The sequence below is a fragment of the Dama dama genome, chromosome 33 (genome assembly GCF_033118175.1).
Source record: "Dama dama isolate Ldn47 chromosome 33, ASM3311817v1, whole genome shotgun sequence".
Lineage (NCBI taxonomy): Eukaryota > Metazoa > Chordata > Mammalia > Artiodactyla > Cervidae > Dama > Dama dama.
Window position 1 is genome coordinate 36,567,586 of NC_083713.1, and position 13,227 is coordinate 36,580,812.

Below are 13,227 nucleotides of genomic sequence, written 5' to 3' on the forward strand. Positions count from 1 at the left end.
ATTTCATAAACAGTGAAATCACATTTTTCAGAGTTGTCTTCTACTAATAATTAATTCCTATCATTTCTCATAATAAAAATTCCTTTTCCACCATGTAATTGTAGTTCAGATTTACTCTGGGCTTTACTCTCATTTCTTTATTATTTTTTTTCCAAAGCTAATTGAATCAGTTTAGCTGTTAATCTAAAAACAGTTTTGTCCATTTTAACTGAACTATGGTTATATTTAAAAGTCTTGTTGTATCTCAGTTGGGGTTATTTAACTTCTCAAATTCTTTAAATGGCTCATTATGTGTGAAAAAAAGATATAATATATGACAATTTCATATGGTATATGGAAATGAGATTTAAAATTGAAATTATTATTATAATCAAGTTAAAATCTACATGGAAATTTTCTACTGAGTAGGGTCACAATTCAAGTTTAGCTCTCATTTTTTCATATAAACTGAGACTCTAAAGGTGAACGATTTTAGTCCTTGCAATGCTTTATTAAATAAAATAAATCTTAGAGTTTAAGTAGACTTGGTGGCTGAGAATCTTGCAACCTTTCCAGATCAATATTCTGAATGTCTCCTTGCACCATTCTTTCTACACAATTCCCTAAATGTGATGAAGGAGTTCAAGTGAAAGTATAATTGTCTCAGAATATTAAATACTTCTTCAGCCTTTTAGGGAAAAGACTCATTTTGTTTATTTTAATCTCATGTCACTTTTTCTAATATTAAAAAAGATTTGCAGGTGAGAAAATTTTAATTGAAGATTTGAATGAATTAGGTTTAGTTTATCAAGCCTTAATTATAAATTAAATATATATAAATTAAATAAGACCATGGATCCAAGTAGGCTGTTTCTAATCATTGCAATCAATCCTTTCTTAAGTCTGAAAACTGAAATGCCCATGTATTCAATTGATTTTATGATTTCCTAAAAATAGCAGTGTGTTTTATTTCCAAAGTAACCACTAACCATTCCTTAGTAACTCAGGGACAATATTCATTATTTTTTTTAGTGAAAATTATATTTATCAAGGAATACCAATGAAGTTTTCTGGGGCAAATATACTAAATTGTGGGGTTCCTTTAAATGTACATACTTCATAATTACATGAATTTTTTCTGAAAGATTTTGCTGTATAATTAAGTTGATATTTTTATAGGTTTTTAGATTAAGTAATCACATTTTTATGTAGTGTATGGTTCTCTTTTCTTTATTCAGGTTCTCTCTTTAGGAGCAGATGTTCTACCAGAATATAAACTGCAGACACCACGCATCAACAAGTTTACAATATTGCACTACAGTCCTTTCAAGGCCGTCTGGGATTGGCTTATTCTTCTGTTGGTCATATACACTGCTATATTCACTCCCTATTCTGCAGCCTTTCTCCTCAATGACAGAGAAGAACAGAAAAGACGAGAATGTGGCTATTCCTGTAGCCCTTTGAACGTGGTAGACTTGATTGTGGATATTATGTTTATCATAGATATTCTAATCAACTTCAGAACAACATATGTAAATCAGAATGAAGAAGTGGTAAGTGATCCAGCCAAAATAGCAATACACTACTTCAAAGGCTGGTTCCTGATTGACATGGTTGCAGCAATTCCTTTTGACTTGCTGATTTTTGGATCGGGTTCTGATGAGGTAAGAGCTGCTTAAGAATCTTATTTTCTAAAAGGTTGAAAATATAAAGTGAAGCTCTTTAACTACAAAATAAGTTGTTGCTTTACACATTTCTATATCTCACAGATAAAATTCATTTCCAACTGGAAATGCTATAAAATGAAATGAAACCTTTTTGCCATTGCAAATGATTAGCAATTTTTTTCTATTTTTGCTAAAAATCAGTAAAGACTATCCTTTAAAAAACAAATTAAACTTTGAGACAAGTGTTTCATTCTGTGCTTAGTCACTTATTCATGCTCATTCAGGTCTCATCCTTTGAGACCCCATGGACTATAGCCCACCAGACTACTCTGTCCATTCGGATTCTCCAGGCAAGAATACTGAAATGGGTTGCCATTCCCTCCTCCAAGGTATCTCCCCAACCCAGGGATTGAACCCAGGTCTCCCGAATTGCAGGCAGGTTATTTACCATCTGAGCCACCAGGGAAGACCATAGCATATTCCTGGGATATATAATTTCTACATATTAGTTTTATAGATATAAAACTATCTAAGATGAAGATGCTTCTTTCTTTCTTAGCTCATAATTGTAGTTTGTGAGAGGAGGGACTTGTCTTATGTTCAAATTATGTGTAAGAGGAATCTTCTGAGATGTTTTATCCAAAACTCTTTCTCTTAAATAGTATCTAGGTTTGAAAATACTTCTTGTGTCCCCAGTATCTTATAAAGTTCAAAATTTTAAGGAAATTTGACAAGTGGATGTGCATTTTCTGGATAGAAAGGACATAATTTTAATCAGGTTCTTCTCAAATGGTTCTTTGAACCAAAACAAATCATGTTCTCCTAAAATCTCCTCTGTTTTATTGCCACTGTGTGTGTTGTGCTGTGCTTAGATGCTGAGTAAGTGAGTGAAAGTCGATCAGTCTTGTCCGACTCTCTGTGATTCTGTGGACTATACAATCCATATTCTCCAGGTCAGGATACTGGAATGGGTTGCCATTTCCTTCTCAAGGGGATCTTCCCAACCCAGGGATTGTACCCAGGTCTCCCACATTGCAGGCTGATTCTTTACTGTGTTTAGTTGCTAAGTTTTTGTAAATAAATTTCCTGGATTCTTTAATAGAAAGTTTTACAGAAGGTGTGAAAGTAAGACTAAGGTATTAGATTGAGAAAAATAAGCTTGGTGTTTTGAATTTTTAAGATTCAGGTTTGGGAATGCCCTGGTAATCCAGTGGTTAGGACTTCATGCTTTCACTGCAGCCTGATGTCTAACCTCTGTGGTCCCGCGATCAATCCTTGGTCATGGTCAACTTAAAAAATATTCACAACCTAGAAGTTGAGAGTTATGTTTTATGCAGTGGGAATTTTTAGGACTTCACATCATACCAAAGAGTAACCTTGAGAGAACTGCTCTGAGGAGGTGAGTGGAGGAGCCAGGTTATATAGTTTTGCAGAAAAGGGCAGGTAGTCTGAACAGCAGAAGATTATTGTTAATTAAAGAAAACGAGATATTCCAAGTTAAGGAGTTGTTGCTGTCACTCAGTCACGTCCAGCTCTTTGCATCCTCATGAACTGCAGCACTCCAGGCTTCCTTGTTGTTCACTATTTCCTGGAGTTTACTCAGATTCATGTCTGTTGAGTCAGTGATGCTATCCAACCATCACATCCTCTTCCTGTCCTGTTGCCCTCTTCTCTTCCTGTCCTCAATCTTTCCCAGGATCAGGGTCTTTTCAAATGAGTCGACTCTTCACATCAAGTGGCCAAAGTATTGGAGTGTCCGTTAAGGAATTTAGTACTTTTCTATGTATGGGAAGATGTAAGAGTCTGGGCTCACTGAAATCATTCCTTTCATGTGCATCAAAGCTGTCTGGGGCCAGTATCTTGTGTGTTTCACATCCTGAGTCCCTCAGGGCTACCCATAGGGATGGGCTGCAGCCTCGTGGCTACTGATTACTGTGGCATTCTTGTTTATTGATATGGGAGGAAATATTCCAATTCTTAGAGACTAAGATTCTACAAACCACATGACATGGCCAAAAAGAAAAGAAACAAAGGAAACTAAAATTCAGGGTCCTTTCCCACTTAAGAGGTTTTTCCCAGTTGCTCAGCAGGTATAGAATCTGCCTGCAATGCAGAAACATAGGAGATGAGGGTTTCACTCCTGAAATCCCATGGACAGAGGAGCTTGGTGGGTTACAATTCAAAGGGTCACCAAGAGTCAAATATGACTCAGCAACTGAGCATGTTCCGAATCCATCAGGGCCTCACTATCTTTTTTTTTTTTTCCAAGAGGAGATCAGATATCATTAACACCCTTTGTAGATGGTTTGCTCCTGACCGATTAGGGCTTGAGGGCAAGTGAATCCTCCTTAGCTAGGGGGACAATAGGTTTAGAGGTAAATTGTCTCTCATAGAACATGCCCATCAAACTGGATGAATAAAGAACAGGTTAGTTAAACAATATATTCTTCCTGGATTCTACAAAACTTAGACAAAGTCTCAAACTTGACTCTCCTCATCTATAAGGATGGTAATATTACTTCCCTTCTTAAAATTTTTTTTTTTTAAATCTGAGACTCTAATGAAATAATATATGTAAAACTCAGCAAAATACTCAAAATCAGCTGCTGTTAAATTTGTTGAAAGTTTAATGTTAGATACTCCTAACTTTGGTTTTTAATTAAAGGGCAAGAAAGCAAAATACTTTTTTATCAGTATTTATCTTTATGAACCTCTTATTATGGGTAAATCCATGTAATTACACCAAATAAGATCCTATTGATAAAGAGTAAAACCTCACTCTTTCAAATTTTAAAATATGTACACCAACAGTAAATAAATTTTAGCTTAGTGAAATGAAAGAATGGGTAACAAATAAATAGATAAACAAGATTGTTATGGGAAGTTAATTTACTAATGATATTTCATCAGTAGCACTCAAACAAGTGAATATTAGAATATGCTGATTATTCTAGGAAAATTTCTAGATTGCAACACAATCAGTTTAGCTTCAGTTACTATATTACTTGAAAATAAAGATTTCCTAAAATAAATAATTCAGGTTATCACTGTGTCAAACAGAACTTCAAGTGAGCTGAAACAGGAGTAAATTTATGTAGTTCACATTACTATAGGATGAAATAATCTTGGGGGAAAAAATGGTGTCTGGATAACCTTTCTCATATAGTATCAGACAGAAAGTGAAGTTTGCATCAAGAAAAGCAATGCCAGTTCCTTACTCTGTTACATATGATTTCCTGGGTTCCCCCATGTCTCCAAACCTGCTCCTCACTCTTAAAATGTGTTATGATATGGGTACGATCCTGGCTTTGGAGTCAGACAGACCCGAGTTTGATTCACCTCTGTGCCACTTCAGTTCAGTTCAGTCACTCAGTCCTGTCTGACTCTGCGACCCCGTGAACCGCAGCACGCCAGGCCACCCTGTCTATCACCAACTCCCGGAGTCCACCCAAATCCATGTCCATCAAATTGGTGATACCATCCAACTGTCTCATCCTCTGTCATCCCCTTCTCCTCCTGCCCTCAATCTTTCCCAGCATCAGGGTCTTTTCAGATGAGTCAACTCTTCGCATGAGGTTGACAAAGCATTGGAGTTTCAGCTTCAACATCAATACCTTCCAATGAACACCCAGGACTTATCTCCTTTAGGATGGACTGGTTGGATCTCCTTGCAGTCCAAGGGACTCTCAAGAGTCTTATCCAACACCATAGTTCAAAAGCATCAATTCTTCACTGCTCAGCTTTCTTTATAGTCCAACTCTCGCATCCATACATGACCACTGGAAAAACCATAGCCTTGACTAGATGGACCTTTGTTGGCAAAGTAATGTCTCTGCTTTTTAATATGCTGTCTAATTTGGTCATAACTTTCCTTCCAAGGAGTAAGCGTCTTTTAATTTTATGGCTGCAATCACCATCTGCAGTGATTTTGGAGCCCCCAAAAATAAAGTCAGCCACTGTTTCCACCGTTTCCCCATCTATTTGCCATGAAGTGATGGGACCAGATGCCATGATCTTAGTTTTCTGAATGTTGAGCTTTAAGCTCAACTTTTTCACTCTCCTCTTTAACTTTCATCAGGAGGTTCTTTAGTTCTTCACTTTCTGCCATAAGGGTGGTGTCATCTGCATATCTGAGGTTATTGATATTTCTCCCGGCAATCTTGATTCCAGCTTGTGCTTTATCCAGCCCAGCATTTCTCATGATGTGCTCTATATATAAGTTAAATAAGCAGGGTGACAATATACAGCCTTGATGTAATCATTTTCCTATTTGGAACCAGTCTGTTGTTCCATGCCCAGTTCTAACTGTTGGTTCCTGACCTGCATATAGGTTTCTCAAGAGGCAGGTAAGGTGGTCTGGTATGCCCATCTCTTTCAGAATTTTCCATAGTTCATTGTGATCCACACAGTCAAAGGCTTTGGCATAGTCAATAAAACAGAAATAGATGTTTTTCTGGAACTCTCTTGCTTTTTTGATGATCCAGCGGATGTTGGCAATTTGATCTCTGGTTCCTCTCCCTTTTCTAAAACCAGCTTGAACCAGCTTACTTGCTATACTTAAGCAAGATATTTAACTCATTTAAGACTTCATTTTTCTTCTGTTATATGATGAGAGGTAGATTCTTGTGATATCTAAACATAAAGCAGTGTATGTGAAAAGACTAGACCAGTACCAGGTACATAGTAATCACTTGCCAAAGGTTACTTTTTTATCCTTCCCATCCCTTTGCATTAAATCCCTGTTATTTTAATAAGTATTCCTTTTAAAACTTAAATGTTACCACATTAATCCATAAATACCTTAATTATCCACTTATTCGACAAAAATTTATTAAGTGTCTACTATCGTATAGTTGTTATTAGAATAGCTAGTTGCAGTTAGGATTCCTGGAAAAATAGGAGACAGAAAGGAAATTTTTTGAGGACAGTTTTCCAACAGGCTACAGTCCATAAGATTGCAAAGAGTCCAGCACAACTGTGCTCACACACAAGCAACTCAAGTTGTCTTGCAAAGCACAGGTGCTCGGGGTGTGTGGTAGGGAGAAGTATATGGGCATCAAAACTAGCAAGTGGGAGGGGCGGTCTGAAAGGAGCGTAAAGAATCAACTATGAATGATAACAAGACCAGTGATGGATTGAGCTGCATGATACATTTCTCAAGAGTGACAATGAAGATACTCCTTTCTATGCAAACTATATTTTTTAACTATAATCAGGCCTTTCAAGATGTAGTGATATTTCAGAATGAAATTTTACCCCAAAGGGTATAATATATCATGTTGTTGTGTTCAGTCATGTCTAACTCTGAGATCCCATGAACTGTAACCCGCCAGGCTTCTCTGTCCATGGGTCCCAGGTAAGAATACTGGAGTGGGTTGCCATTCCCTTCTCTAGACGATCTTCTTGACCCAGGGAACAAACCCACATTGCCTGCATTATTGGCACCAGGGAAAAAAGAAATACTTTCAAAGTAAAAGATCTTACATTCACATGAGCTAATTTGGGAAGTTTCATCATATGAATATGAAGGAAAAAACTTCTTTGGATTTTGGTCCCCAAATCGAATGACAAGAACTAAAATCACTAAGCTTGAGGTCATTCTGATGAGGGGTAATCTAGTTCAGTGTTTTTTTCAAACTGAGGGTTCATGGAGGTGCTTGAGAGTCTGAGAGGCCCTCAAGGATTGACAGCAAGACAGGCTGATAAGACTCAGAACCATCCACCTCCACTATACAAAGAGTAGCCCAATTTTGTCTGCCTTTGCTTTACCAATTACAGTTTCAAGTAAATTTTAATAAGAATTGACTTAGTTAATTTTTTGATTTCCAGGAGAGGGTACAGTAACTCCCTTCTCAAGTAGATTCATTCATTCTATTAGCATTTACTGGGAACCATGCTTTCTGTTGTAGTTGTTTAGTCAATAAGTCGTGTGTAACTCTACGACCCCATGGACTGTAGCCCACACAGCTCCTCTGTCCATGGGATTTCCCAGGCAAGAATACTGGAGTGGGTTACCATTTCTGAGTTTATAGGAAAGAGTGAGAAAAGACCCCTAGAGTATTATCTGATGGCAGCTTTAATGTTACTATGTACAGAAGGACATGTGAGCATGAAGGGGAGGTTTTTGATTACCGCTGGGAGTTTTCCAGGTTAAAAGGGTCAGGCTAGTTAGAAGGGAAGCCCATTAGAGGCATGAAGGTACAAGGTGTTGGTTCCCAGCTCTATCAGAACCAACATAACAGATATTTTTAATGACCCTTTCTGCTGTTGCTAAATAAAAGTCATGGATAATATAGCCTTCTTACACACGTAATTTCACAAATATATAATACCATCTTTAATATAAAGGAAAAACAAAAAAAATGATCATTACAAAATACCTAGTTGACTATGTAAATGCTTCAGGCATGTCTGCATAAAAAGATAGAGTGAAGTTATCAGATGCTTGTTGTTGTTCAGTTGCCAAGTCATGTCCAACTCTTCATGACCCCATGGACTGCAGCATGCCAGGCTTCCCTGTCCCTCTCTGTCTCCCAGAGTTTGCCCAAGTTCATGTCCATTGAATCCGTGATGCCTTCCACCCATCTCATTCTCTGTCACCCTCTTCACCTTCTGCCTTCAATCTTTCCCAGCACCAGTGTCTTTTCCAATGAGTCAGCTGTTTGCATCAGGTGACCAAAGTATTGGAGCTTCAGCAACAGTCCTTCCAAAGAATATTCAGGGTTGATTTCCTTTAAGATTGGTTGGTTTGATCTCCTTGCTTTCCAAAGGACACTCGAGAGTCTTCTCCAGCACCACAGTTCGAAAGTATCAGTTCTTTGGTGTTCTGCCTTCTTTATTGTCCAGCTCTCACATGTCTGTACAGGACTACGAAAAAGACCATAGCCTTGACAATATGAACCTTTGTAAACAAAGTGATGTCTTTGCTTTTTAACACATGTCTAGATTTGTCATAGCTTTCCTACCAAGGAGTAGTGGTCTTCTAATTTCATGTGTGTACCTAGTGATAATGAGGAAGCCCATAATTAAACAATAAATACAATATTAAGCAGGATAAGGTTAGTTTTCTTTAAATTTGCATTTTAATAAAGGATTTCATAGCTGTGTATGTATATTGCATACACATATATACATGCATTTATATAGATAACAGAAAAGTTTATATGCATATATTAATATTTATATTCCTAAGAACACTGATAACTACAAATGTTGACTGATATAGCTGTGCTGTATGCCATATATGTAGTATACAAATAACACAAGATCTATTGTCACTGAAAATGAGCAGTGGTAGTAACAGGGCTTGCCAGTGTCATTAATATCTTCCTAATGCTAATGCCATCCAGACATCAAGAAAAGATTCTCTATTTCTTAATTTTTGCATTATCAAACATCATGCCATCCATAGCAAATTACCTCAATGTCATTGATGCAAAGGAACATTATCACTCAGTTCAGTTCAAACACAGTCATGTATGACTCTGCAACCCCATGGACAGCAGCACACCAGGCTTCCCTGTCCATCACCAATTCCTGGAGCTTGCTCAAACACATGTCCATCCAGTTGGTGATGCCATCCAACCATCTCATCCTCTGTCGTCCCCTTCTCCTCTTTCCTTCAATCTTTCCCAGCATCAGGGTCTTTTCAAATGAGTCAGTTCTTCAAATCAGGTGGCCAAAGTATTGGAGTTTCAGCTTCAACATCAGTCCTTCCAATGAATATTCAGGACTGATTTCCTTTAGGATGGACTGATTGGATCTCCCTGCATTCCAAGGGATTCTCAAGAGTCTTCTCCAACACCACAGTTGAGAAACATCAATTCTTCCACACTCAGCTTTCTTTATAGTCCAACTCTCATATCCATACATAACTACTGGAAAAAGCAACACTTTGACTAGATGGACCTTTGTTGGAAAGTAATGTCTCTGCTTTTTATTTTTTTTCCCATTTATTTTTATTAGTTGGAGACTAATTACTTTACAATACTGTAGTGGTTTTTGTCATACATTGACATGAATCAGCCATTGTCTCTGCTTTTTAATATGCTGTCTAGGTTGGTCATAGCTTTTCTTCCAAGGAGCAAGTAGCTTTTAATTTCATGGCTGCAGTCACCATCTGCAGTGATTTTGGAGCCCAAGAAAATTTAGTCTCTCACTGTTACCATTGTTTTCTCATGTATTTGCCATGAAGTGATAGGACCAGATGCCATGATCTTAGTGTTTTGAGTGTTGAGTTTTAAGCTGGCTTTTTCACTCTCCTCTTTTACTTTCATCAAGAGACTCTTTAGTTTCTCTTTGCTTTCTACCACAAAGATTGTGTCATCTGCATATCTGAGGTTATTGATATTTCTCCCTGCTATCTTGATTTCAACCAGTGCTTCATCCAGCCCAGCATTTCATGTGATGTACTCTGTATATAAGTTAAATAAGCAGGGTGACAATATACAGCCTTGATGTACTCCTTTTCCTCTTTGGAACCAGTCCATTGTTCCATGCCCAGTTCTAACTGTTCCTTCTTGATCTGAATACAGATTTCTCAGGTAGCAGGTAAGGTGGTCTGGTATTCCCATCTCTTGAAGAATTTTTTAGTTTGTTGTGACCCACACAGTCAGTAAAACCAAAGAATATGTTTTTCTGGAACTCACTTGCATTTTTGTTGATCCAACAGATGTTGGCAATCTGACCTCTTGTTCTCTGCCTTTTCTAAATCCAGCTTGAACATCTGGACATTCTCAGTTCAAATAATGTTGAAGCCTTCCTTGGAGAGCTTTGAGCATTACTTTGCTAGCAAGTGAGATGAGTGCAATTGTGTGTTAGTTTCTACATTCTTTGGTATTGCCTTTCTTTGAAATTGGGATTAAACCGACCTTTTCCAGTCCTGTGGCCACTGCTGAGTTTTCCAAATTTGCTGGCCTATTGAGTGCAGCACTTTCGTAACATCATCTTTTAGGATTTGAAATAGCTCAACTGGAATTCAATCACCTCCACTAGCTTTGTTCATAATGATGCTTCCTATGGCCCACTTGACTTCACATTCCAGGATGTCTGGCTCTAGAGGAGTAATTACACCATCGTACTTATCTGGGTCATGAAGATCTTTTTTGGATAGTTCTTCTGTGTATTCTTGCCACCTCTTAATATCTTCTGCTTCTGTTAGGTCCATACCATTTCTGTCCTTTATTGTACTTATCTTTGCATGAAATGATCCCTTGGTGTCTCTAATTTTCTTGAAGAGATCTCTAGTCTTTCTCATTCTATTGTTTCCCTGTATTTCTCTGCATTGATCACTTAGGAAGGTTTTCTTATCTCTCTTTACTGTTCTTTGGAACTCTGCATTCAGATGGGTATATCTTTCCTTTTCTCCTTTGCCTTTAGCTTCTCTTCTTTTTCAGCTATTTGTAAGGCCTCCTCAGACAACCATTTTGCCTTTTTGCATTTCTTTTTCTTAGGGATGGTCTTGATTACTGACTCCTGTACCATGTCACGAACCTCTGCCCATAGTTCTTCAGGCACTCTATCAGATCTAATCCCTTGAATCTATTTGTCACTTCCACTGTATAATCGTAAGGGCTTTGATTTACGTCATACCCAAATGGTCCAGTGCTTTTCCCTACTTTCTTCAATTTAAGTCTGAATTTTGCAATAAGCAGTTGCAAAAGTTGCAAAAGCAGTTTATGATCTGAGCCACAGTCAACTCCCAATTGTTTCTGCTAACTCTATAGAGCTCCATTCTTGGCTGCGAAGAATATAATCAATCTGATTTTGGTATTAACCAGCTGGTGATGTCCATATGTAGAGTCTTCTCTTGTGTTGTTGGAAGAGGGTGTTTGCTATGACCAGTGTGTTCTCTTGGCAAAACTCTGTGAGCCTTTGATCTGCTTCGTTTTGTACTCCAAGGCCAAATTTGCCTGTTATTCCAGGTATCTCTTGACTTCCTACTTTTGCATTTCAGTCCTCTATGATGAAAAGGACATCTTTTTTGGGTGTTAATTCTAGAAGGATTTGTAGGTCTTCATAGAATCATTGAACTTCAGCTTCTTCTGAATTACTTCTTGGGGCATAGACTTGGATTACTGTGATATGAAAGGTTTGCCTTGGAAAGGAACAGAGATCATTCTGTCATTTTTGAGATTGTACCCAGGTACTGCATTCTGGACTCTTTTGTTGACTGTGATGGCTACTCCATTTTTTCTAAGGGATTCTTTCCCACAGTTGTAGATATAATGGTCAACTGAATTAAATTCACCCATTTCAATCCATTATAGATCACTGCTTCCTAAAATGTCGATGTTCACTCTTGTCATCTCCTGTTTGACCATTTGCAATTTACCTTGCTTCATGGACCTAACATTCCATGTTTCTATGCAATATTATTTTTATAGCATTGGACTTTATTTCCATCACCAGTCACATCCTCAACTGAGCATTGTTTTCGCTTTGGCTCTGTCTCTTCAATTTTGGGGAGTTATTTCAACAACAATATTATTGGTTGTCTCCAAAAAGTCAACTTTTTATTATCTGCTTCAAATGTTCCATAGTTTGCTTCTCTGTGTTAAATGTTACATCAGAGATATTAATAGTTAGACTCTAGAGCTTTCTATTTAGTTACATGCTTCATTAAACTCTTACTCCCCTGAAAATCTGTAGTAATATTTTGATTAATTAATTGACCTCTCCCCTTTCACACTTCACTGTTATTTTTCATTAATTCTGAATGCAAGCAAGGCCTTTGAACAGGAAGTTTTAATAGAGAGGAGGAGTTTCTGCTCACATTGATATGTTTGCTTCATTAGTGTGATAGATAAATCATGGAATGGTTACAAGGGAAAGTAAAGCAGGCTTCTGTTATAGAAACTTTGATCATTTTGTCAGTATTCTTTCTGAACCTGATCTCTACAGTAGTTGTCATTAATTTGTTTGAAATGAATTTCTAAAACATTAGACATACTCGTGTTCAAACTGAAATAACAATGAACATTTTGCAGGCCTGCATGTTTATGTGTGTCTACACATAAGATAACTATGTCTCTCATTATATAGTTTTTAGGAATTATGGCAGAAGTTTCAACTGATTGTATTTGAGGTTACTGGTCATGTTTCTAAAAGTCTGTGGCATGACAAATAAGAGACAAAGAATCCACAGTGGAATAATTCTTGAACTAAGGAATATTAAGAGTATTCCATCAATAAGTTTTGCATTAAGTTCTTCACTTATCCATTACTTATATGTGATCCACTGACTAAACGTTGCTAAAAACAAAATAAGTTTTGGTTAAATGTTTCCGGAACAAGCCAAATTCCAAATGTAAAAATATAACATAATATTCATAATTGTTTATTTACTGCAGCATTTGCCTACTACTATTTAGAATCATTTGATGATCAGTTTTCTGTGTTACTATAGCTAAAAAGAAAATAAGATCAAAATGCAGCAAAATAGAATGTTAATTTTAAAACAAAATAAAAATTAAAGTATCTCAAGAGTAAAGGATGTTAAATATTGGAGACTGTAAAATCTTCTTTTTAAAAACCTGTTTGTTGAGAAATTTATGATGTTTGGTACAAATAAGGAAAGGCT

The 13,227-nt window shown here is 37.1% G+C and overlaps 1 protein-coding gene across 2 annotated transcripts in view; it reads left to right on the forward strand.

Annotated features, from left to right (window-relative positions):
* KCNH7 (potassium voltage-gated channel subfamily H member 7) overlaps positions 1-13,227 on the forward strand; it is a 489,034-nt gene that overhangs the window by 415,634 nt on the left and 60,173 nt on the right. For both annotated transcript variants that reach the window (XM_061135198.1, XM_061135199.1), the window contains one exon: positions 1,218-1,643. In XM_061135198.1, the coding sequence (XP_060991181.1) occupies positions 1,218-1,643 (426 nt within the window). The remainder of the gene's footprint in view (positions 1-1,217; positions 1,644-13,227) is intronic.